This window comes from Anabrus simplex, chromosome 2 (assembly GCF_040414725.1).
Source record: "Anabrus simplex isolate iqAnaSimp1 chromosome 2, ASM4041472v1, whole genome shotgun sequence".
In the NCBI taxonomy this organism is placed as follows: Eukaryota; Metazoa; Arthropoda; class Insecta; order Orthoptera; family Tettigoniidae; genus Anabrus; species Anabrus simplex.
The window spans coordinates 136,017,650-136,045,334 of record NC_090266.1 but is presented as its reverse complement, the minus strand read 5'-3'; the positions used below and the strand labels follow the sequence as shown (position 1 = coordinate 136,045,334).

Sequence of the window (27,685 nt, the reverse complement as noted above, 5' to 3'; positions counted from 1 at the left end):
TGCAAGCACAGTTTTTCAGCTGTTTGAAAATTATCTTGGTCTGAGATATACAGTCTATATGGACAATTATTACAATAGCGTTGGACTCACGAAACAATTACGGGAACAGAACACTGCCGTATGTGGAACAATACGGTCAGATAGGGGTGTACCAAAAGATCTAAAGGAACACCAGGCAGTTCTCAAACTGGGGGGGGGGAATGACTTTCAGGAGGGACGACGATATATTGCTTGTTTCTTGGAGGGACAAAAAGGTTATTACTATGGTAACTACCATCCATTCAGCAGAAATGGTCGAAACAAAGAAATCTGGAAAAATACAAATGAAACCAGAGTCTGTGACCTCAACACATGCATGGTGTTGATAATGCAGACCAGTACTTGGCGCTCTATACTTTCATGAAGAAAACTATAAAGTGGCCAAAGGTTTTTTTTATTTACTGTACTGCTCACTTTTTAACGCATTTCGGCTCTTCCAGAACTCAAATCCTCAAAAATCAAAAACATTTCTGAATTTCATGCAGACAGTAATTAGGAACTTGCTCCAGGAAGAAAGTGAACCCGACATACAATTACAGTCACCTCTCTCCGATATAGGACAGCATTGTTGGATGCGCTTGAGAACGGTTGGCTGTTGAGAGAGCTATTGCATTATCATTGTGATAAAGTAGTGAAAACCTATTGAAATAGCTTAATTTGTGTATATCTGATTCATTTAGTGCTGTTTATATAGTGGCGTTTAGTGCTTGTTGGTAGAAATTGGGAGTAGTGATATTTATTTAAATTTCGTAACAAGTAATTCAGTTGGTCTTCAGTAAATTACGTTTTCTAGGTTAAGTAGGTTAGCTAGGAGTACCTTGTTTCAAATTTAGGTTTAGGAGATACTTTTGGGTAATACTATTAACTTCAAAAATATTTGTAAATATCTGTGGGTTCGTTGGTTGTACTTACAAAGGCAGATTATCATAAGGAATAGTACCGTAACTTCTGCAGCAACTTCTCCGGTATTTCGTATAGATATCCGTTCAAACTATCGAGAAGGTAATAATTTACTACATTAAAAAACACGATACGCCTGTAAACTTCCATTTAAAAAGAAGTTAAAGAGATTACACGGTAATAGTTAACAGTCGTATTGTTATTGATTATTGTCGCTCCTCATATTCAAATATTGCATTGTTGGCTACAGTCGTGTACAAAGGGTGTAGTGTTGTCAAGTAAATATAAATAAAAATCAGCTGACCTTGTATTCCATTCATTTGTACTTCTGAGTAGGTAGTTAGTATCCATAATTTATATTTCGCTCCCTCGATCTTTCAGTATTGATGAGCGGTTAGCTAATAATAATAAAGTTCATATATCCCAGTAATAGCAGTTCAAGTCCCTGGACTAGTAGTTTTGATAGAAATATTTGAGAAATTATTGTAGACAACCTCGTATTTTTCAGCAGGCCTAATTAAGGACACTTTTTTTTTCTCCGTCCCGTGTAATGATCACATAACCACATTTCAGTAGAATTGTAGTGAAGATAAGGTATAATATATTAGATAGTATCTTGCCAGTTATATTCGTGTTTGGGGATCATTGTAAGTATCTAGGTGTTAATATAAGGAAAGATCTTCATTGGGGTAATCACATAAATGGGATTGTAAATAAAGGGTACCGATCTCTGCACATGGTTATGAGGGTGTTAAGGTGTTGTAGTAAGGATGTAAAGGAGAGGGCATGTAAATCTCTGGTAAGACCCCAACTAGAGTATGGTTCCAGTGTATGGGACCCTCACCAGGATTAAGTGATTCAAGAACTGGAAAAAATCCAAAGAAAAGCAGCTCGATTTGTTCTGAGTGATTTCCGACAAAAGAGTAGCGTTACAAAAATGTTGCAATGTTTGGGTTGGGAAGAATTGAGAGAAAGAAGAAGAGCTGCTCGACTAAGTGGTATGTTCCGAGCTGTCAGCGGAGAGATGGCTTGGAATGACATTAGTAGACGAATAAGTTTGAATGGCGTTTATAAAAGTAGGAAAGATCACAATATGAAGATAAAGTTGGAATTCAAGAGGACAAACTGGGGAAAATATTCATTTATAGGAAAGGGAGTTGTTGTTGTTTGAGTCATCAGTCCATAGACTGGTTTGATGCAGCTCTCCATGCCACCCTATCCTGTGCTAACCTTTTCATTTCTACGTAACTACTGCATCCTACATCTGCTTTAATCTGCTTGTCATATTCATATCTTGGTCTACCCCTACCGTTCTTACCCCCTACACTTCCTTCAAAAACCAACTGAACAAGTCCTGGGTGTCTTAAGATGTGTCCTATCATTCTATCTCTTCTTCTTGTCAAATTTAGCCAAATCGATCTCCTCTCACCAATTCGATTCAGTATATCTTCATTCGTGATTCGATCTATCCATCTCACCTTCAGCATTCTTCTGTAACACCACATTTCAAAAGCTTCTATTCTCTTTCTTTCTGAGCCAGTTATCGTCCATGTTTCACTTCCATACAATGCCACGCTCCACACGAAAGTCTTCAAAAACATTTTTCTAATTCCGATATCAATGTTTGAAGCGAGCAAATTTCTTTTCTTAAGAAAGCTCTTCCTTGCTTGTGCTAGTCTGCATTTTATGTCCTCCTTACTTCTGCCATCGTTAGTTATTTTACTACCCAAGTAACAATATTCATCTACTTCCTTTAAGACTTCATTTCCTAATCTAATATTTCCTGCATCACCTGCCTTCGTTCGACTGCACTCCATTATTTTTGTTTTGGACTTATTTATTTTCATCTTGTACTCCTTACCCAAAACTTCATCCATACCATTCAGCAACTTCTCGAGATCTTCTGCAGTCTCAGATAAAATAACAATATCATCGGCAAATCTCAAGGTTTTGATTTCCTCTCCTTGGACTGTGATTCCCTTTCCAAATTTCTCTTTGATTTCCTTTACTGCCTGTTCTATGTAAACATTGAAAAGGAGAGGGGACAAACTGCAGCCTTGCCTCACTCCTTTCTGGATTGCTGCTTCTTGTTCAAAGCCCTCGATTCTTATCACTGCAGACTGATTTTTATACAGATTGTAGATAATTCTTCGTTCTCGGTATCTGATCCCTATCATCTTCAGAATCATAAATAGCTTGGTCCAATCAACATTATCGAATGCCTTTTCTAGATCTACGAATGCCATGTACGTGGGCTTGTCCTTCTTGATTCGATCCTCTAAGATCAGACGTAAAGTCAGGATAGCTTCACGTGTTCCTACATTTCTTCTGAAGCCAAATTGATCTTCTCCCAACTCAGCTTCAACTTGTTTTCCCATTCTTCTGTAAATAATACGTGTTAAAATTTTGCAGGCATAAGAGACTAAACTAATGGTGCGGTAGTTTTCACACCTGTCAGCACCGGCTTTCTTGGGAATAGGTATAATAACATTCTGCTGAAAATCGGATGGGACTTCTCCTGTCTCATACATCTTGCACACTAAATGAAATAACCTTACCATGCTGGTTTCTCCTAAGGCAGTCAGTAATTCAGAGGGAATGTCATCAATTCCAGGTGCCTTGTTCCTATTGAGGTCACTCACAGCTCTGTCAAACTCTGACCTCAAATTTGGGTCTCCCTTTTCATCAACATCAACAGCCTCTTCATGTTCCAGAACCAAATTATCTACATCTTTACCTTGATACAACTGTTGGATATGCTCCTGCCATCTTTCTGCTTTGTCTTCTTTCCCTAGAAGTGGTTTTCCATCTGAGCTCTTAATATTCATACACCTAGATTTCCTTTCTCCAAAGGTTTCCTTGATTTTCCTGTATGCAGCATCTACCTTTCCCAGGACCATACAACCTTCGACATCCTTGCATTTCTCCTTCAGCCATTCTTCCTTAGCTGCCTTGCACTTTCTATCCACTTCATTCTTTAATCGCCTGTATTCTTTTCTGCCCTCTTCATTTCTAGCATTCTTGTATTTTCCTCGTTCATCAATCAGGTCTAGTATCTCCTGAGTTATCCACTGATTCTTAGTTGATCTTTTCTTCCTTCCTAACATTTCTTCAGCAGCCCTACTGACTTCATTTTTCATGACTCTCCACTCTTCCTCTATAGTGTTTCCTTCAGCCTTTTCATTTAGTCCTTATGCAACATGTTCCTTGAAACAATCCCTCACATTCTTTTCTTTCAACTTGTCTAGATCCCATCTTTTTGCATCCTTTCCTTTCTTCAATTTCTTCAACTTCAGATGGCATTTCATGAACAACAAGTTGTGGTCAGAGTCCACGTCTGCTCCTGGGAAAGTTTTGCAATCCAACACCTGGTTTCTGAATCTCTGCCTAATCATAATGAAGTCTCCAGGTCTCGTCCACGTATACAGCCGTCGTTTGTGGTGTTTGAACCAAGTATTGGCAAGGACTAATTTATGATCAGTGCAGAATTCAACCAGACGACTTCCTCTTTCGTTCCTTCGTCCCAATCCAAATTCTCCTACTGTACTACCTTCTCTTCCTTTGCCTACCACTGCATTCCAGTCTCCCATCACAATTAGATTCTCGTCACCTTTTACATATTGTATTAAATCTTCTATCTCCTCATATATTCTTTCGATTTCTTCATCATCCGCTGAACTAGTAGGCATATAGACCTGCACTATTGTGGTGGGCATTAATTTGGTGTCTATCTTGACGACAATTCTTTCACTATGCTGGTCGTAGTAGTTTACCCGCTGCCCTATTTTCTTATTCATTATTAAACCAACTCCTGCATTTCCTCTGTTTGATTTTGTGTTGATAATTCGGTAGTCGCCTGACCAAAAATCTTGTTCTTACTGACAACGTACTTCACTTATGCCAACTACATCTAACTTTAGCCTATCCATCTCCCTTTTCAGATTCTCTAACCTACCACAATGATTCAAACTTCTAACATTCCACGCTCCGACTCGCAGAATGTCAGTATCCATCTTCCTGATGATCACCCCCTCTCGTGTAGTCCCCACCCGGAGATCCGAATGGGGGACTAGTTTACCTCCAGAATATTTTACCCGGGAGGAAGCCATCATCAGTACATCATTCATACAGAGAGAGCTGCATGTCCTCGGGTGTTAGTTACGGCTGTAGTTTCCCGTTGCTTTCAGCCGTGTAGCAGTATCAACACAGCTAAGCCATATTGAGTATTATTACAAGGCCATATCAGTCAATCATCCAGACTGCCGCCCTTGCAACTACCGAAAGGCTGCTACCCCACTTTCGATGAACCATTCGTTAGTCTGGTCTCTCAACAGATACCCATCCGATATCGTTGCACCTGCGGCTCGGCTATCTGCATCATTGGGACACGCAAGCCTCCCCACCGCGGCAAGGTCACATGGTTCGTAGAGGAGGGAGTTAGGGATTGGAATAACTTACCAAGGGAGATGTTCAATAAATTTCCAATTTGTTTGGAATCATTTCGGAAAAGGCTAGGAAAGCAACAGATAGGGAATCTGCCACCTGGGCGACTGCCCTAAATGCAGATCAGTATTGATTGATTGATTGATTGATTGATTGATTGATCTCGGCTCCATCTACTTCATCAGCTCTTGGCACTGGCCAAGGATGCACAATTAGGTTAGATGGAAAGAGAAAAGAGCATATTCTCCAAGTTTTCACCATCAAATAAAGTCAAGTTCCCTTCAAGAAATTGCAACGTGTGCTTCAAAAATAAAATTATTAGTTAAACACGCTATTTTTGTGGAAAGTATGGTGTTCCCATTCACCCAGGAAAGTCCGACATTAGCTACCACACCCTACAGAGATACTAGAGGACTTCATTAATATATGTGACAAAGTTACCCCTTAAACTTCTCCTTATTTTATTTTAACATAAATAACTGAAAGAAAGCTCAAAGCGTCAGGGGAATTGTGCATTTTTATCAGGGAACATGAAATTATGATTTCCACCTACTTTGATGTGTGTACCTCATTAACGTTTTCTGTCGCCGACAAAAGTTTCCCGCTATTCACAAAATCACGTGCTCAGTACAATACACCAAAAGGCTCTCTGTTGCCAACAATCCAACACTTAGGACATTATCATTGTACACACAGGTAGCAGCATTATTGAGGAGTGAAAACATATAATGTTCATTGTCAGACCATCGTTGCATATCCCGCGATATATGAAAATATTATTTGGCGCACATCTGTCATAAAGTAACCCCTGCAGTCACAAATTAACCCCGGCAAGGGCACCCATACCCGGGCGCAAGGTGGGGCCGCGGCCCCCCTCTAGCTCTCAGGGAAAGGCAAAAATCTAGTGTAGTCACGTGTTTTCCTTTCAAGAAAATGATTTAAAAGTCAGTATTACGTAAAAGCGGTAGTACCGTCCCCCACCAACAGGCAGGGGATACCGTGGGTTATTCTAACGCAAAATACAAATCGCCATTTATCTTTCAAAATATTAAAATTACAACGTACCCCCAGGTCTGGGCCCCCCTCTAGAAACTGTCATATGGGCGCCCATGAACCCTGGTTTACGGTATAGATTTTCTTCCATTTTGAGAAGGGTCAGTTGTAAATTGTTATTCCAATTTTGTCGTAGTATGAATAAAATTAGTTGAAATGTGTCCATTTCGAAATAAATGCTTCTAAGTTTGGAGCTGGATCTAGTGCCTTGTTGGTATACAGTATTAATTCTTGCCGGTTGTTATTGTATGGTTGAATTGGATGAGAACATCCCATGCTGTTATAATTGCGGACTGTTTGTGGTGACCATGCAATGAATTGGGATATCTAGAACATCTAGAATAAGTAATGTATTAAATTGATGTAATTTGTTGTTTTATTTTTTAAAGTTCTTGTTAATACTAATGTCCTTTATCTGAAGATCTTTAGGATATTGAAACCATAATGTATTTTTATTGTGAATACATACATTCAAAGATATTAATCTAAGTTTGGAGCTGGATCTAGTGCCTTGTTGGTATACAGTATTAATTCTTGCCGGTTGTTATTGTATGGTTGAATTGGATGAGAACATCCCATGCTGTTATAATTGCGGACTGTTTGTGGTGACCATGCAATGAATTGGGATATCTAGAACTTCTAGAATAAGTAATGTATTAAATTGATGTAATTTGTTGTTTTATTTTTTAAAGTTCTTGTTAATACTAATGTCCTTCATCTGAAGATCTTTAGGAGATTGAAACCATAATGTATTTTTATTGTGAATACATACATTCAAAGATATTAAGTATTCATTAGGTGGGGCAACCTCAGTCTATAATTTTGACTGGAGATGACGTGGGTCGCCATTCCATTGATTGCTGCTTCGATTCGGGAGTCAAATGCAAAACCCATGTTTTGTTCCCTGTGAATGTGTGGTTTAAACTTTGATCTTCTTCCTCACTATATCGGAACAAAACGTCAAAGAACAAGCCGTTCTCCTTGTTCTGTGTTCCTCAGTAAGCTGTCTGGGAACCCACTGTTTGCACAGTTTTCTGAACTGCAAGGTATAAGAAATAATTTTATATAGCACTGACCTTGAAACTTGCTGAAATTGCAGTGACAAATTGGAAAACGTGAAATGCCAGTCTCCAAGGATTTTTGCATCTACTTTGCGCACCAAATTAGCTGAGATTTCAGAAGGTCAGTCTGATCAATGTTCGTCATGGTCATTGTCCCGCCCATCCTTGACAAATCTCATCCATTTATGCACCTTGCACTCATTGTACTGTATTCGGGCCAAACACCTCTCATATCTCTCAATGAATATCCGCATCTGACACGTTCCTTGCTGTAAAAAATCAATTCACAGACCTTATTTCACTCTCAGTGGGACACACTGTTATCTGAAACATTTCAACAGTCCACGCTGAACCATACGCAATGATGTTACAACTGCAACTGGTTTTGATTCATGCCCAAGGCGTGCTGGGAGACAGTGCATGCGTGCATTTCGACAGGCTTTACAAAGCTACTGCTGATCGGACCTTAGTTAAAAAATAACCGTCGTTAAGTAACAATTATATTTTTTGTTGAATTGAAATAAATAAGCTTCCTCCTTGTGTATGAGTTTCATTTTGACTGAATGGAATTGTAGAATTTGTTCTTGCTTGTTTGTGCCTTTTTAATGTTATGTCATTTTGTTTTAGGTCAGGTGAACATCTTCCTGCTAAGGTATTCTACTACAGTATTGAGTTTCCTATGGAGGATGGAGAACCAAAAATGTTGGCTGAGGCTAATAATCTAAGACGCAGGCATGATCAGAAGAGTATTACTGAATATCTACGCTTATTTTTTGAGAAGTCTCAAAATGGTATTTGGGAAATTCGGGTAAGACCCTATTACTGTTATATCAACTTTGCTGTAGAATGATGGTGGCTTACTTCAGTTGTTTTTAAAATTTTTAATAAGCACCTGACTGACTGGTGGGACAGAAACTTTTGAGTGTTTTTCATGAGCATTATCATTGGGAAGTCAGTTTAATGATGTGGTCATATAATATATTTGGTTTAAATTGTGCCTGTTAATAAATATGTTTCAAGTATTTTTTGCTAGCTTTTTTAACATCGCACCAACACATCAAAGGTTTTCAGTGATGCAAGGATGGAGAACCTCAGTTCTACTTTAATGCACACCCTTGGACGAATTATGGGACATTTATGTGATATGCAATACTGATTAACCGTTACATGCCCTTAGGTCCTACCATATCTAACAGCAGGAGAACTGATATGTTTAATTTGAAGGATTGACCTTAACAGATAGTCATATTCACCATCTCGCAATGTTTAATGTTTGAACTTTGTGAGCTTGCTGACTGTCAGATATTCATTTTTTCCTCTCTTGAAACCATGCGGCTTCATGACTGCTGCCTTGTCTGAAATGCAGTATCACATTTCTTGCTTGCTTTCACTTTTACGTTGTTGGCCCGAATGGCTCAGACGGTTGAGGCGCTTGCTTTCTGATCCCAGATTGGCAGATTCGATCCGGGCTCAGTCCGGTTGTATTCGAAGGTGCTCAAATATGTCAGCCTAGTGTCGGTAGATTTACTGGCACATAAAAGAACTCCTGCGGGGCTGAATTCTGGCACCTCGGTATCTCTGAAAACCATAAAAAGTAGTTTTACTTTACAATGGCGAAAAATGAAAGTATCCTCCTATTCAATACATCATATATTCCGTCATTAGACGTTCCGTCATTACTCCGTCTAATGACGGAATATATGATGTATTGAATAGGAGGATACTTTCATTTTTCGCCATTGTAAAGTGAAAACCGTCAATACGGAATGATTCTAATATCTTGTAATAATAATAAAAAGTAGTTACGTAAAATCAATAACATTATTATTATAAACATATTTAAGCTCTTTGGGCTTTCTCAATCATGAAATTACTAGCGTTTCACCCCAGTGTAGCAGTGGGCTCATCAATTGGTTTGCTGCACTTTTCAGAGACGCTGGCAGCCAGTGCGCCGTTGACACCACTGCAAGCCTCTTATGTAGGACAGTGCAATGACGGAGCACTAGGGAATGCAAGGGCCTCCACTTGTATAAATGCCTGCCTTTGGTCTTTATATAAAAAATAAGGTTTCTGGAAGGCGGCCATAATTTAATTTCATCGATTGCAAATGTTAAAAACATACCGTATAATCCTGATTACCACCCGCATTTTTTTCCCCAAAATATCTTGCGTGCAGGTTGTATTCAAGCCATTAATTCTCGTAAATATTTACTACGTTTACATGGAGTATTGAAATAGATTTGAATAGGTTACCGTACTCAGTATACCACACGTAAACAGGTATTCAGGTCTTATTGAGGTTTAGTTACATTCTAGGAAAAAAAAGGTTGATTTTTTCTCAATACGGTTACAGTGGCATGTAAACGCAAAATGTAAGGTAATGAAATATGGTAAATCAAAGAATATGGGTAAATATGTGGTAAATATGAAAGCCGCTGTTGCGGATGCTCGATTGCCCTTAGTTTCATAAGTGTTGCTGGCATGCTGGGTGCGCGAATAGCTGATCTCTCGGGATATCGTACTTTGCGAGAGTCGAGACTGTTGGTTACGGAAGTGTACCTCGCTCACATTTGAGTTCCGTATCTGTCCTGTGAAAGTGCTGTCTCGGTAGTAAGGGGTGGATTCAACACGGCGCCTGCGGTCATGTACTCTGTGTGAGAAACTTAAAGTTGTAAGTGAAGCTGAAATATACGGAAATCGTGCCGTTAGCATAAAGTACGATATTGATGAATCGTGTATTCATGATTGGCGGAAGAAGGAAAAACTTCCAAAAAGTAACTGCGATCGGAGAGCGTTTCGGGGAGGGAGTGCTAGTTTTCTGGAAATTGAAGAACGACTCCACAAATTTGTGATAGAAAAACGTGTTAGAATGGGGTGTTTCTAGTGAAATGTGTCGATTGAAAGCACTAGAGATCTCAAAAGAACTCAAAACACAGGGTTTTACTGCAAGCCGCAGATGGATCTGAAACTTTTATCGGAAAAAGGGATTGTGCATTCGGAGACGTATGTCTATTTCATAATGTCTCCTTGGGGTGTATGAAGAAAAATTAAAGGTCTTTCATCGTCGCATTATTCGAGGAAGCAAAATTCTTATTTGCTGTCACAAATTGGGAATGCTGACCAGACACCTGTCTATTTTGAAATGTCATTGGAAAATACAGTAGATACAAAGGGTTCTAAAAGTGTAACCATCAGAACAGGTGGTAACGAAAAGCAACCATGCACGGTAATGTTGTGTGTATTAGCGTATGGAACTAAACTCCCTCCACATGTGGTTCTGAAAAGGAAAATGCTTCCGAAAGGAAACTTGCTGTCCATTGTTATTGTTAGAACACGAGTCCGCCTGGATGGACAGTGCATTAGTTGAGGACTGGGTGAACTGCATTTGGCAACGTCGCCCAGGAGCTTTGTTACAAAAGAGGAACATATTTGTATTGGACAGTTACCAAGGACATTCAACTGATGCTGTAAAAGATATGATGAGGAAAGGAAAAACCGATCTTGCGATAATTCCCGGAGGACTCGCTTCTATTCTACAGCCGTTTGATGTGTGCGTGAATCGGCCTTTCAAAACTCCTATGAAACAGTTGTCCACCGAATGGATGTCTGACGGTGATTACGCATTAACACCAACTGGACGAGTGAAGAGGCCTGAAGTGGGACTAATATTCAGGTGGATCATGACCGCATGGGTGCGCATTCCCAACGATGTAGTGTCCAAAAGCTTTAAGAAATGTGGAATTTCAAATTCAGTGGACGGTAGTGAGGATGACTATTTGTGGTAACATGCCGGCGACAAAAGTTCCTGTGATGAAACTTCTGATGACGGTGAAATGTGAATGATCTGAGTATTGGACAGATTTTATTTACGATTTTTGTGATGATTTTATTAATTGTAAGATGTTTGAATTTATATTTGTGGTATATTTGAAGAAAATTAAATAGGTATGCAAGTTATTTGATTTTTTCCCCGTATTTTGTCGTCTCAAATTTAGGGTGCAGGTCTTATTCGGTGGAGAGTGGTATGCGGGATTATACTGTATTTAAGTTCTTTAGGCTTTTTAATCGTGAAATTACCAGCGTTCGCCCCAATGTAGCAGTGGGCTCAGCAGTTCGATTGCTACACTTCTCCAAGACACTGGCGGCTAGTGCGCCGTTGACACCCCATTGCAAGCCTCTTATGTAGGACAATGCAATGACAGTGCACTAGGGGAAGCATGTGCCGCCACTTGTATAAATGCCTGCCTTTATATAAAAATAAGGTTCTTGGAAAGGGACCATAATTTAATTTCGTCAATTGCAAATGTTAAAAACATTTTTAAGCTCTTTAGGCTTTTTCAATCGTGAAATTATTATTATTATTATTATTATTATTATTATTATTATTATTATTATTATTATTATTACATTGGCATAATAAATTTGCTGCACATCATCAGACTGCATAATTTCAAAAATTACTGTTGTTATTCAAAATTTCAAATTAGACAAATTAACCATCGGCATCTATACATTATTTATAAGTACACTCGCTTTCTGTAATTGTACGGTAATATGTAACAAAATTGTTCTTTTTGCTCTGTTCAACTGCTCCACTTCTCAACTGTTCCACGATCAATCTTGACATTACCAAAGTTTCATTTTCACATTCTTCTTCTAGTATGCGAGAAAAAGTGCAATCAATGTCTTCTATTTATCCAAAAAGCTCCTTCTTAGAAAGACGTTCCTTTTTATTTTCCGTAGAGTAAGTTGCACGTTTGAGTGTTATATCATGAAACATTTCTTAGGCGGTTTTGCCTTTAGAATATAGGTTGTAACAGGAACTTCTTGGATTTTCCCACTGTTGGAGAACTGTTGTTTTTGAGGAATCTCTTTCTCTCTTAATGAAAGAGCACAATGCATCAATGCGTTTACAACGTTTTGATAGGTCTGCTTTACATCTACATTTGTTATGCAAGGTTGGATAAGGAAAACAGCAGAAGGATACAAGCAGGAAGTACATTCTACTTGAATGTAAGGAACCTGGTGTGGAACAGAGAGGTTATTTGTCCCCTGTATTAACATATGCATCAGAGAGGAAGACAAGGGGGGGGGGGGGGGGGAGAGAGAGAGAGAGAAAGAGAGAGAGATTTTGAAATCAGAAAAGAATAAATCGAGATGGTTTGGACATGTTATGAGGATGGAGGGGGGAAAGATACCAAAACAGTTGTTGGAGGCTAAAAAGAAGGAAAAAGGGCACAAGGGAGTCCCAGACTAAGATGGATGGACTCTGTTAAGAGCAGTATAAGAAAAAGAGTGGACTGGAATACAATTACTGAATAGTAGTGGTGGAAGGAGAGGCACCAGTGGAGAAGTGCCATCAACACCCAGACCTGGCAGGAGCTGGACAAGGGGAAATGAAAATGATGATGATTGAGCATGAAGTCCTGGTTAATCAGTTTCAGAATTTTCATATCTTGTCGGATGGATGTAAATTTATGATTAAATTCCTCCATGTTTCCCATGGCAGAAAATCTATTGTGTTCTAGTGCATTAACATGTTCTGAGTATCATGTGAGAAAGCTTCTGCCAGTTTGGCCAACATATGTGGATTCACACTTACTACATTTGTGTTTGTGAACACCTAATTTAGGGAATTATTTTGATTAACAGAATGTGTGTTGTATAAAATGGATGCACTGCTACTATTTGGTTAATAGGCGATTTTTTGGTCATGTCTGAAAGATGTTGGAAATCAGATGAACACGTTCATTTTTAAAAATAAAAGTGGAAAATGAGGTTTTAACTGCTTTATCCCTAGTTAGGGTAGTTGAAGGTCGATGGTAGATTTGATTTATTATTTTCCCTTATGGGCTGATGACCTTACATGTTAGGCCCCTTCAAATGACAAGCATCATTGTTTTTTCTATAAAATATTTACTGTAACCATTGAACTTGGCAACGTTACAGATGTTATTTAATTCATGAGCAAGATCTTTTTAGACAATGTATGCTGAAGCTTCGATGTGCCATGCTATAATATGTGGCTCTTTTATGTAAGTAATTAGTCCTTATTCATGGCAAAGTTAGGGCTCGAGGCCCTCTCTTACACTTAACCACTTAACCACAACATTTAAAATAGTTGACATATTTTTTTTAAATACAAGAAATCTTTTTTTAAATAATTTAGTTTTTAATAGCAAATATGGACATAGTAATAAAAGAAATAATTGTAGAATGTACAGCATGACAATATAAATGAACGTGGTGATAATAATGATAAAACTAACACTAGTAATAATAAAAGAAGGAAACACAGTGAAAGCCTATAGCTAGCAAATGCATTTCTAATTTTTATGAAAATATGCTCATTCACACACTCATTCACACTTCACTCATCATACAAGTTAACTTGAAGTGTTCAGTAAGTGATTTCGGCAATCTATCTTAAATCTCCGATGAGAACGCAAATCCCTAATGGTAAGAGGGAGGAGGGTATTCCACAGCCTAGCAGCAGTGACTACAGATGAATGGTTGTAAGTCCTGGAGTGACAGAGAGATATTGTTAAAGAGGAGTCGGATCCTTTATCAAGGTTATGATAGGAGGAGAGGTAATTAAAGTTTCATGAGAGATAATCTGGTACACCTGCGTGTAGAACTCCATTCTGAAGGGACAACATGTGGAGACTGCGACACTCATGAACATGAAGCTATGACAACTCCTTATAATAAGGTGAAATGTGAGAATATCGCAGTTTAAATGCAAGTTGAATACAGGTATTGAAACCATTCAATGCATCGTAATGAGTACATCATAATATTTTGCTATGCAGTTTTCTGCGACAATCTACGATAAATAATGTCATATTCAGCATGTTTTGCCCAAACCGGGTTGCGAGTGACACTATGCTGGCTGGGAGAGCTGCAGTCTATTTGCGCATAATGAGATAAAGAGAGCTCGTACTACCAGGTACTTGAAAGGACTTCTCACTCTGCAAGAGAGAGAGAGAGAGAGAGAGAATACCCACACTACGCACAAGAGTGGATGTTGGTCAACAGGGAGGGACTTAAGGCGTATCAACGCTTGAAATAGTAATTCTCTGTGATTTTCCTTACAAATCCAATAATACCAACCAACAGTCTTCAGCTGTCAAGATGATGATGATGATGGTTATTATTATTATTATTATTATTATTATTATTATTATTATTATTATTAATACGTGATAGTTATTTGCGAGTAAGGACTCATACGAATCAGGGAATTTCATACTGATTTGTGGTATCAAGATATGCCTTACATAATAATAATATATTTAATGCAGGCAAATAGCCATAACAGAGAATATGGATTACATTGATGGGTTACATATTTGCATAATCACTTATAGACATTGTTCTTCTTGTACAGAATTCAGTGTGGTACTGTTCACACGTTTTTCCACATAGTTTGCACTCACAGTCTATACTTCGGTCATGGAAGTGTTTTGATTTGCAGAGTAGGTGATGAAAACCGTGAACTGCTAATCTTGTAATGACATGTCTTAATTCAAAATTAGCTTTTTTCCACGAGTGATCTATCATTGCCCCTGTGCCATAGAAGTCTGGTTGGACTTCTTCTCTCTTCTCCGTCAGATTTGCTAGCAGTTTCTTTGATGCACCAGTGTTCGGTAGGGGCATACTTGTCCTGAGATCTTCTATGAGAAATGATTCCCTTGCGAGGAGGTATACAAGTCTAGATCCTGTCGTTTTTGATACACCTATCACCTTCTTTATATAGTTCGCTTTCACCTTTTCCAAGGTTGATAAGTTCCTCATTGTTAAATGTGTCCAAATAATTTCAATGCCATAAGTCATTATTGGAAGAATTTTTACTCTGAATAGCAACATTGCTGTCTCCAGACTGAGTGATCTAATGTCTTTTATTTCATGCATTGCCATCATTGCTTGAGTTGCCTTTTCTGTGACGTGTCTTGTGAAACAATATGCGCTCGATTGCAGGGTGATGCCTAAATATTTGAAGTCTGGTGCTATCTTTAATTTTTTATCCCGAATGAAGGTCTCTGCTGAGGCGGGTACTCTCCTGCCTTTCCTGAAGATCTGGTGTCTGTTTTTGAGATGTTTATGAACAGCTTGTTTTCGGAGCACCAGTTTTGAATGTCATTTACAGTTTCCTGTAGTTTTGTTATGTCTCTTGAGCCAATTACAATATCATCGGCATACGCGTAAGAAAATACTCCCTCCTTTTGGGTAATTCTTTGGATATCTGCGGTTGCAACTATAAACAGCAAAGGACTCGGTGGGTCACCCTGTAGGACCCCGTTTGATTGAGCTATGGATCTGATAGAGTGAGGTTATCTGAAACTCGTACTTCGTTCCATTGCAGTATTGATGTGATGAGATAGGTCCATATGTTGTTCGTGCCTAGCATCTCCTTAAGCTTGTCTATCACTAGCTTCCTGTTTATTAGGTCAAAAGCCTTAGTAAAATCTATGAAGATGGTGTAATATTTTCTGCTGTCTTCTAAGGCATCCCAGATTTGGTTTAGCAGGAGTTCAATAGCGTTTAGGGTAGATCGTCCCTTCCTAAAACCAAATTGGTTCTCTGGCAGATGCTCGTTTATTTCCTCATTTATTTTTCCTGTTATAATTTTGGTGAATATTTTGAAGGGGCAGTTTTCCTGTGCTTTGCCTCTGTACTTATTGGGATCTCTTGGGTCTCCTTTGCCTTGATATAGAACTTTTACAATTGACTTTCTCCACTGGTCGGGAATGGAAGCAGTTTCTATACATTTGTTATATAATGTTGTCCATATAGGGGCTAGCAGGTGTGCAGTGTCTTTTACATATTCATTATAGATCCCGTCCGGACCTGTGGCTTTCTTGTTTTTGGTGCTGTCTATAGCGATTCTAGTTTCCTCTATGGTCAGGGGTACCCAGTCTAATTGTATATGTGGAGTAGTGGTATGTAGATGTAGATCTTTTCTGGGGTGTGCTGGACCTTCGATGTTGAGAATCTTACTAAAGTGTGATTCCCAGATTTCCATGTCTGTGTAGTGCATCTGTTATTATTTCTTTGGGTGTAGGGCTATGAACGGATTTTTCTTGGCTTCCTCTGCTAGTTTCTTGCCCTCCGATTCTAAGTAGGCACGTTTCTTTTCTTTCAGTGTTCTTTTGTAGAGTTTCCTCTTCTCATTGTATATGCATATTAGACTTTGATTATTCAAGTTCTGCCTTATCTGTTGCAATTTATCTAGGGTCTCCCTTCTCAGCCTATAGCACTCACTATCAAACCATATCTTTGTTCTTCTTGTGGCCCGCGGAATGGCGGCCTTTTGTAGGATTTCTTCTATTGTTCCTGTTGCCTCATCCAATCTTGAATTATCTATTAATGTGTCTAGATGTGTAGTTGAATCTAGCATATCTTTGACTTTCTCAACATCTATTTTCCTTGAAAGGGGGTGAATTGTCTTTTTCTGTGGTTTTTCCCACTCCCCTTGGATACGTATTTCAATTGGTAAGTGTTTCCTAATCACGGCTTGGTTTGTTGTCCATATTGTAGTCATGATGCCTGTTATTGGTCCTTCCGTAAGTGCAATATCTATTGTGCTCTTTCCATTATGTGAGATGTATGTAGGAATGGTGGGGTTGTTTAGCAGGGTGAAGCCTTCTGCTTCCAGTTTCTCGAGGACTAGCTTTGCTTTGTAATTCGGAATGTCCAGTCTACAGTTAAGGTCACCTGCTACAATTATTGGTTTATCTTGCTTGCTTTGAGTGATCATTTGGCCTAGCTCGTCCATTACGTCGATTGCTGTTATGTTCGGTTGGAAGTAAGCGGCTATAATTACGAGGCCGTCTATTTCCAATAGTAGGGTATGCTTCTGTTGCCTTTTTGACAATATTGGGGTTAGGTGTAGTTTTATGAGGATAGTTATCCCCCCAGAAGGTCTACCTTTTTCTCCCTGTCTAGCTGTGAGATGAAATCCATAGAAGTCTGGGTGTTGCCAGTCGTCAGTGACGAATGTTTGTATCATTAATGACACACTTTATGCAGGTGCAATTGATGACACAGATGTTTGGGTCTTGACCGTGAGACAGAAATTCTGAAATCCCCACGGCATGGCGTGCCCAAATGAAAGTTATCTAATGATTCTTTAGCAATTATGAACAAACCTACAATGCGATCAGAATGAAATTTGATCTGTAGAAAGGAGATTATATGTGCTTTCATTTGAGACCTCAATCAACGCTGAGAAGCAGGTATTAGGGGACCAATGTTTGGCAAGTAGGCGTGGTTTGCCACCTCTCCTAGCGCCAAGCCAGCTCCCGTATATAAGCAAGAGCAACTGGAAGTCAAACATTCGTCTTTCTACATTCTACGTTCGTCTGTCTATTCTATATCTTGGGCAGGTACGCAGTGAATTATATGCAGTGTGTTCATCATCTTGTGCGGTGCGCATGCACTTTGTTACCCAGTGATATGTAAGCACGGTATTAATTACTGACCCGTGTAATTACTGGCCCGAGTATTACGGAGCTATGAATTTATTCACTTACTGTGAAATTTAGTGTCATGAGAGAAACAACATAAATCTAGTAAAGAGAGTGCTATTCACTTACATTGAACCGTCTGGTAGGATGCGATGTTTTATTGTGTATGGATTGATATGTACATAACGTAATTAATAAGCGAGTCAAAGAAAGGAAGTGTTCTAAGAAAGCTGATAACGACATGATGGCTTATCCGGAAAGTGGAAATTTGCTAGACGAAATAGCGGCTTATATGTGCAATACGGGCGGAACGGGCTGTGTCGGCTAATTACCATAAAATCCAATGAATAATATATCCTACAAATAGTAAATGCTGTGAATCAGGCAAGTGTAGCATCAATAATATGCAAGGTGATAGAATAATCAGATCGGCAGCCCTGAAGATGGTTTTCCGTGGTTTCCCATTTTCACACCAGACAAATGCCGGGGCTGTACCTTAATTAAGGCCGCGACCGCTTCCTTCCACGTCCTAGGCCTTTCCTATCCCATCGTCGCCATAAGACATATATACGTCGGTACGACGTAAAACAAAAAAAATAAATTCAGAAGCGTTCTTGTATCCAGAGACTGTGTTCAAGTGAACGTGTGATGCTTCAATACTGAATATTATTAACTATGTTACGCAAATGATAGGAAATAGGTAACGGGCTACAGGGACAATATCGTTACCAGGCTAGTACACTAGAGTCGAGTGATCCTAGTCGTCGCAAATTATAGTATGTTGCATAAAATTACTATAGCAATAATAGAATAATTTCCTCATTTGTATATATGAACGAGCGAGATCGTCAGAACCAGGAGGTTTTTCGAGCTGTTTGCCTTGTGTCAACCACTAGTACACCATAGAACTTCTAGATCGTCCGACGCCAGTTGAAGATCGAGACAGCATGAACGGGACCCAGGATTCCACACTACTGAAGCCATCATGATGACCGCTTAAGCGCTATGGATGTACCTGTCTGATGACAACTGATCACAAAGCTGAAACGATAAGTACATTTCCAAACTTCTAGGCATGTAAGTTGTATCACTATATAACTGTTAATAGATAATTGTATGCATGTAAATAAATTATAGTATAGGTAACTGCCTCGAGCTGTTTCAAAGCGATTGGAGTTTTCTTAGTCTTTTTATATTTTTTATAGGGAATTTATCTTCAGTGGTTGGGTAACCATTCAATTATTGTGACCCGGGAATTTAATGCACGACGTATTTGTAAGATCCTGGAGTTGATTAAGTGTGAAGTATTGTAATGAAAAAGGGATTTTGTTTTCAGCCACAATCCATTTGCAGATTGCTATGAGTTGTCAGAAGGTTCTTAAGTTATTTCTTTTATACTTCACACGTAATATAGGTGACTCCCCCAATCTGTAATTTTAAGACTGCTGATCAAGAGGATGTGCAGATGTGACGAGGTGTGAACCATGAATGATTTAGTACGAGAGTGCTACCGTTATTTTAATTTCCCAAAGGATATATATAAATATGCATGTGTTTGAGATACCGGAGTGAGAGCGGGAGTCCATCTCGCAGGTCAATGTGTGGAAGGCTGAACCGTGGATAGAAATGTGAATTTCCAAATGATTATATGTTTGTGCGAAGCAACATGCCATAGCTGGGATAATGGTATTGAGGCTAATAGAAGCCAGAGAATGATAATGAGGCTGATAGAAATCGGATTCTTCTGTGAGAATAATTATTTACATTTTATGGCCTTCATTGGACCACTCTAGCCAACTTTATATAATGATGCTTTAGCGATTATGAACAAACCTACAATGCGAATCAGAACGAAATTTGATCAGTAGAAAGGAGATTATATGAGCTTTCATTTGAGACCTCAATCAACGCTGAGAAGCGGTTATTACCGGACAGACGTTTGGCAAGTAGACGTGGTCTGCCACCTCTCTGATCTTATCCTTCTTTCTTCATCGAAATCACCCTTCCTATTGTCTGTTGGTTGATTCTGGTTTGCTTGTCTGCGAGTTTCCTGATTTTGTTGGTTTTGTTTCTTAGGTCTTCCATTGTAATTTGTAGTTCATCCATATCTTCCTTGATTTCTGTAATCCACTTAATGTTGCACTTACTATTCCATAATTTTTCTGTTATTTTTCTGATGATCCTGTTCTCTGGTGTTCTGATTAGATGTCCAAAAAATGAAATGTGTTTCATGCTGATTGTGCTCATTACTGGTTCTATCTCCTTGTAGACTGTTTCATTAGAAGCTACTCTCCAGTGTCCATCTTTTTGGTATGATTTGTTGATGCACGTTGTAATGATTCTTCTCTCTATCTTGAGTATTTTGTCTATTTGTGCAGTGTTAGTTGTTTTGAAGATGGTTTCACTTGCGTACGTTATTTCTGGTTGAGTGACTGTTTTGTAATGTTTTAATTTTGTTGCTATTGACTGGCCCTTTTTGCTGTAGGTATTCTTGGTGACATATTGTGCTCTGGTCAATTTATTTATTCTGTTATGCCAGCTGGCTTTTCACTGAGGTTGTATGTTATGATTTCTCCCGATTTTTAAATTTATCTAAAATTTTGATTTCTTGGTTTGCTATGGCAATTTTGTTTGAGTGGTGGGGCAGTAAACATGACTACTGTCAATGAATATTGAATTTTCACGACCGCATTGTAATCGAATCAGACTTTCAACGTATTAGGTCGTGTTATGTACATGTAGTATGTGTTGAAGAGATGTTAAGTACAGAACAAAAATGGCCAGCCGGACACGAGTGGGATCCGATCCCACAACCGACGCAAAGTCTTTTTGTGAGGTGCAGTTTCTTGAAAAACGCGTGATGGAGGATTTAGCTTTGATGGGACTGAAATTTCTGGACGGTTGATCCGGGAAATCGTTTCTTTGAGGAACGGATAATGCGGGACTTTTACAATGTGATTTAATTAGGATGTTCGCGGGACCACGTAATTTGAACGAATAATAGGGAAAACTTGGTATATATACGTATAATTGAGGTTCTACTGTACCATGTATATTTCTTTATGTAAACTTTATGGCATATCTTTGTGTATATAATTCAGTATGTATTTTTTTCAGTTCATTAAAGATTGTGTTTTAAAGTAAGGAAAACCATTCCTCTCATTTGGTAGTGAAAGTCGTAATCCTCTCATATTTAGATTCCCCTACTTTCTGGGCAATTAAGTTAGTGCAAATTTTATAGCGAACAGACCATCGACCCATATGCTCTTGAATTTAGCCGTGGATACTGTGAAAGTAGGGGTGATGGGACTTCAATGTCGGGGTTGTTTTCCGAAGGTCTCATTCAACAGATTCCATTCAGCCATCATATTTGTGAACTGAAATAATTATTTATGCCCTGGACAGGTGCAGTATGAACTCTCTTGGAGCATCTTGATACTGTCTTGACATATGTCTGTAAGTACAGTGTCTCAGTAGTCCAGAATTGGTAAGATTAAGGATTTTACCAGTTGTACAACCTGTGACAAAGTTCGGTGAATGAAGTCATTACGGTCGATCCAGCAACACTGCCGACACGCAACGCTGCACCTGCATAGCAGCAGGTTTTGACCACCTGCTCCCAACGTTGTTCAGTTGAGTATCGTGTTTGTGCCGTGTAAGACATGTTTGATACAGTGCGTGTTTAGTGCATTGGTTCTGAACTGTGAACAGGAACATGAACGACCAAAAGATCAATGTACAGTTTTGTTTTAAGCTTGGCAAGACACCGAAAGAAACGCATGCGATGCTGGTACGTGTTTATGAAGATCAAGCGCTGTCCTTGTTCGTACGAGTGGTTCGCCCGTTTTCGAGGAGGCCGGGACAGTGTTTCTGTAACGTGGCGGATGACCGGCGAAAACATTGAGAAGGTGAGGGCATTAATCACGAACGACCGGAGATTAACTGTGCGCATGATAGCGGATGAACTGTGGATTAACCGTGAATCCGCGTGACAAATCGTTACCCAGAAGTTAGGGAATAGGAAAACATGTTCTCGTCTTGTGCCACATCACTTGACTGACGATCAGAATCAGGCACCTTTGGAGCCTTCACAGGATTTTGTCGAAACGGCGGATGCGACACCAATTTCTTGAACTATGTTGTCACTGAGGATGAAACCTGGTGTCTCAGGTATGACTCTGAAATGAAACTGCAAAGCATGGAATGGCATTCTCGGCGATCCCCTCGTCGGATAAAGGTCAGAGCCAGAATGTCGCGCATCAAAACTATGCTCATCACCTTTTCTGATAGTCAAGGCATTATCCACAGGGAATTTCTGCCTGAGGGAGTGACGTTGAATGCTGCACGGTACATTGAAATTTTGACCCGTTTCATGAAATGTCTACGCAGTGTATGACCCCAATATGCACAACAAGCTTCATGGTTTCTTGTCCATGACAACGCTCGCCCACGTACAGCCAATATCGTCAAACAGTTCATGGCAAAAAAAAAAAAAAGGGGGTGGTGCAACTTGAACATCCCCCATACTCACCAGATCTCACTCCTCCAGAATTCTTCCTATTCCCATGACTCAAACTCGCTTTGACGATATTCCTGCCATCCAACAAAACTTGAAGAGGCTTTTGATTACCATCCCGAAGGAAGCCTTCTGGCAAAGTTTCCAGGACATGTATCTATCGCCAATCTCAGCAGTGCATAGTTATGGGAGAGGACTATTTCGAAGGACAGTAAGGTCACTTGCATGCATTGTTCATCTGTGTTGATAGTATTTCAGGAGTATTAATCAAACTTCGTCGCAGGTTGTATTTTAAGATGTTTTGGAAATATAGTAGTGCAGCATTTGAGAGGAAAAAGGGATTTCTGCACTTTACGGTGTGTATTTGTCACTTCTTCAGTCCAATTTAGCATCTGTCATTATAACACCTAAGTTTCTTACTCATGTACAATAGGGCATGACAGTATTATTTAAAATAATTGAGGGTACATGTCTACTTTTTAACAAGTTAAGGTTTCTTTTGGTACCAAATATTATAGTTTGAGTTTTGTTAGTATTTATTAACAAGCTGTTATTTTTGGCATAGCCATTAAGTTGTCACAAGTCAAAATTGACTCTGTTGATGGCTACATCTATGTCTTGTGGATATGAGTGAAAATAAATTTGAATATCATCTGCAACTAAATAAAAGTGAGCCCAAAACCAACCTCTGCGGGGCAGTTATTGAATTGTTATGACATCCTGAGGACATTGTTCCCACTGATACTCGTTGCCGACGGTCAGTGAGGTAGAAGCTAACAAATTTAAGAGATGTTCCATTAAAGTTGAGAGACTACGGAGTTTGAGCAGTAGTAACCCATTGATAACTCTGTCAAAGGCGCTGATTAGTTCTAGTAGTGTTGCTACAGTCACATATTGTAGGTCTGTTTCATGTCTGATATCGTCCGTAACTCACAGTAATGCTGTCATGGTACCATGTCCTTTTTCAATGCTGGATAAGTGTTGCCAACTTAGCGGATTTTCCACGAAATTTGGCGGAATTTGAAGACTGTCAGCGGAGAAATATACCATTTAGCGGACGGCGGATTGTTTGGCGGAATTCTAGATTTTTTATAGCGGAATTTAGCGTTATATTCATTTTAATTTTAAAAAAAATTGTACTCCAGTCTGTCTCTGAACTATTCCGTATTTCTTGTCAGGAGCTAGCAGTCACATGAGGAAAACATGTTATTTTGATTTGATGTTATGAGATCGTGGTATCATAATTTTGCAATGCGTGGGGAGAGGTTACTTATCTCTTAGTTGATGAATGACGACAGATAATGACTCTGTGAGAGAGTAGCATTTATATTTATGTTATGAAGGAAGACAGTTTAATGAACTGGCCTCTTCTGTGTGTGGTCCTTGAGATAGGAGATTCACCCGGCCTTAAAATGCCTACAAATTTTAGCTCGCCGGCTTGCAAGCAGGGGGTTAATCCCAGTGGAACTCGCAGATCAGGTGAGTACAGACATTTATTATTTATTATTATTATTATTATTATTATCCTCCTCTGCGAACCATGTGACCTTGCCGCGGTGGGGAGGCTTGCGTGTCCCAATGATGCAGATAGCCGAGCCGCAGGTGCAACCATATCGGATGGGTATCTGTTGAGAGACCAGACTAACGAATGGTTCATCGAAAGGGGGGTAGCAGCCTTTCGGTAGTTGCAAGGGTGGCAGTCTAGATGATTGACTGATACGGCCTTGTAATAATACTCAACATGGCTTAGCTGTGTTGATACTGCTACACGGCTGAAAGCAACGGGAAACTACAGCCGTAACCACCTCCCGAGGACATGCAGCTCTCTCTGTATGAATGATGGACTGGTGATGGCTTCCTCCTGGGTAAAATATTCCGGAGGTAAACTAGTCCCCCATTCGGATCTCCGGGTGGGGACTACACGAGAGGGGGCGATCATCAGGAAGATGGATACCGACATTCTGCGAGTCGGAGCGTGGAATGTTAGAAGTTTGAATCGTTGTGGTAGGTTAGAGAATCTGAAAAGGGAGATGGATAGGCTAAAGTTAGATGTAGTTGGTATAAGTGAAGTACGTTGGCAGGAAGAACAGGATTTTTGGTCAGGCGACTACCGAATTATCAACACGAAATCAAACAGGGGTAATGCAGGAGTTGGTTTAATAATGAATAAAAAAATAGGGCAGCGGATAAGCTACTACGACCAGCATAGTGAAAGAATTATTGTCGCCAAGATACACCAAACCAATGCCCACCACAATAGTACAGGTCTATATGCCTACTAGTTCAGCGGATGATGAAGAAATTGAAAGAATATATGAGGAGATAGAAGATTTAATACAATATGTCAAAGGTGACGAGAATCTAATTGTGATGGGAGACTGGAACGCAGTGGTAGGCCAAGGAAGAGAAGGTAGCACAGTAGGAGAATTTGGATTGGGACAAAGGAACGAAAGAGGAAGTCGGCTGGTTGAATTCTGCACTGACCATAATTTAGTCCTCGCCAGTACTTGGTTCAAACACCACAAACGACGGCTGTATACGTGGACGAGACCTGGAGACACTGGAAGGTATCAAATAGACTTCATTATGATTAGGCAGAGATTCAGAAACCAGGTGTTGGATTGCAAAACTTTCCCAGAAGCAGACGTGGACTCTGACCACAACTTGTTGGTCATGAAATGCCGTCTGAAGTTGAAGAAATTGAAGAAAGGAAAGAATGCAAAAAGATGGGATCTAGACAAGTTGAAAGAAAAGAGTGTGATGGATTGTTTCAAGGAACATGTTGCACAAGGACTAAATGAAAAGGCCGAAGGAAACACAGTAGAGGAAGAGTGGAAAGTCATGAAAAATGAAGTCAGTAGGGCTGCTGAAGAAATGTTAGGAAGGAAGAAAAGATCAACTAAGGATCAGTGGATAACTCAGGAGATACTAGACCTGATTGATGAACGACGAAAATACAAGAATGCTAGAAATGAAGAGGGCAGAAAAGAATACAGGCGATTAAAGAATGAAGTGGATAGAAAGTGCAAGGTAGCTAAAGAAGAATGGCTGAAGGAGAAGTGCAAGGATGTAGAAGGCTGTATGGTCCTGGGAAAGGTAGATGCTGCATACAGGAAAATCAAGGAAACCTTTGGAGAAAGGAAATCTAGGTGCATGAATATTAAGAGCTCAGATGGAAACCCACTTCTAGGGAAAGAAGACAAAGCAGAAAGATGGCAGGAGCATATCCAACAGTTGTATCAAGGTAACGATGTAGATAATTTGGTTCTGGAACATGAAGAGGCTGTTGATGCTGATGAAATGGGAGACCCAATTTTGAGGTCAGAGTTTGACAGAGCTGTGAGTGACCTAAATAGGAACAAGGCACCTGGAATTGATGATATTCCCTCTGAATTACTGACTGCCTTAGGAGAAACCAGCATGGTAAGGTTATTTCATTTAGTGTGCAAGATGTATGAGACAGGAGAAGTCCCATCCGATTTTCGGCAGAATGTTGTTATACCTATTCCCAAGAAAGCCGGTGCTGACAGGTGTGAAAACTACCGCACTATTAGTTTAGTATCTGATGCCTGCAAAATTTTAACACGTATTATTTACAGAAGAATGGAAAAACAAGTTGAAGCTGAGTTGGGGGAAGATCAATTTGGCTTCAGAATAAATGTAGGAACACGTGAAGCAATCCTGACTTTACGTCTGATCTTAGAGGATCGAATCAAGAAGGACAAGCCCACGTACATGGCATTCGTAGATCTAGAAAAGGCATTCGATAATGTTGATTGGACCAGGCTATTTATGATTCTGAAGATGATATGGATCAGATACCGTGAACGAAGAATTATCTACAACCTGTATAAAAATCAGTCTGCAGTGATAAGAATCGAGGGCTTTGAAAAAGAAGCAGCAATCCAGAAAGGAGTGAGGCAAGGCTGCAGTTTGTCCCCTCTCCTTTTCAATGTTTACATTGAACAGGCAGTAAAGGAAATCAAAGAGAAATTTGGAAAGGGAATCACAGTCCAAGGAGAGGAAATCAAAACCTTGAGATTTGCCGATGATATTGTTATTTTATCTGAGACTGCAGAAGATCTCGAAGTTGCTGAATGGTATGGATGAAGTCTTAGGTAAGGAGTACAAGATGAAAATAAATAAGTCCAAAACAAAGGTAATGGAGTGCAGTCGAACGAAGGCAGGTGATGTAGGAAATATTAGATTAGGAAACGAAGTCTTAAAGGAAGTAGATGAATACTGTTACTTGGGTAGTAAAATAACCAACGATGGCAGAAGTAAGGAGAACATAAAATGCAGACTAGCACAAACAAGAAAAGAAATTTGCTCATTTCAAACATTGATATCGGAATTAGAAAGATGTTTTTGAAGACTTTTGTGTGGAGCGTGGCATTGTATGGAAGTGAAACATGGACGATAACTAGCTCAGAAAGAAAGAGAACAGAAGCTTTTGAAATGTGGTATTACAGAAGAATGCTGAAGGTGAGATGGATAGATCGAATCATGAATGAAGAGATACTGAATCGAATTGGTGAGAGGAGATCGAGTTGGCTAAATTTGACGAGAAGAAGAGATAGAATGATAGGACACATCTTAAGACACCCAGGACTTGTTCAGTTGGTTTTTGAAGGAAGTGTAGGTGGCAAGAACGGTAGGGGTAGACCAAGGTATGAATATGACAAACAGATTAGAGCAGATGTAGGATGCAATAGTTACATAGAAATGAAAAGGTTAGCACAGGATAGGGTGGCATGGAGAGCTGCATCAAACCAGTCTATGGACTGATGACTCAAACAACAACAACAACATTATTATTATTTGCGTATGGACCCAATGGATCATGCAAAGCTTTAACGATTCTGTTTTCTGTGTTGCCAAACAGTTCTCATCCTTTCTCCATGGGTCCTTTTTCATTCTTCTGTCCACTTTGCTCCAGTCATCTTTTTCACTTCGTTCTCTGGTTGCACTTTCCATCCATTAATTCCTTTCCTATAAAGGTTTCTGTCCACGGTGCCATTGAGTTCATCTGGGCTTTTTCCAGATCCTTCTTCACTTCCAGTGCCCATGGAATATTTTTTAGCTGTTGTATGTAGGTGAGAATCTTGTGCGTCAGTCTACTTGCCGGCAGTCTGCGGACGTGCCCATAAAATTTCAGACGTCTTTTGCGGATGTCTGCTGCAATGTTGGAAAGCTCTTCTGTC

General features: G+C 39.5%; 1 protein-coding gene across 2 annotated transcripts in view; it reads left to right on the top strand.

The window, feature by feature from the left end:
• Acf (ATP-dependent chromatin assembly factor large subunit) overlaps window positions 1-27,685 on the top strand; it is a 711,969-nt gene that overhangs the window by 124,724 nt on the left and 559,560 nt on the right. For both annotated transcript variants that reach the window (XR_011017808.1, XM_068226116.1), the window contains exon 5: window positions 8,124-8,304. Coding sequence is in view for 1 of the 2 variants with exons in the window: in XM_068226116.1 (XP_068082217.1) it covers window positions 8,124-8,304 (181 nt within the window). In the remaining variant the exon portion in view is untranslated. The remainder of the gene's footprint in view (window positions 1-8,123; window positions 8,305-27,685) is intronic.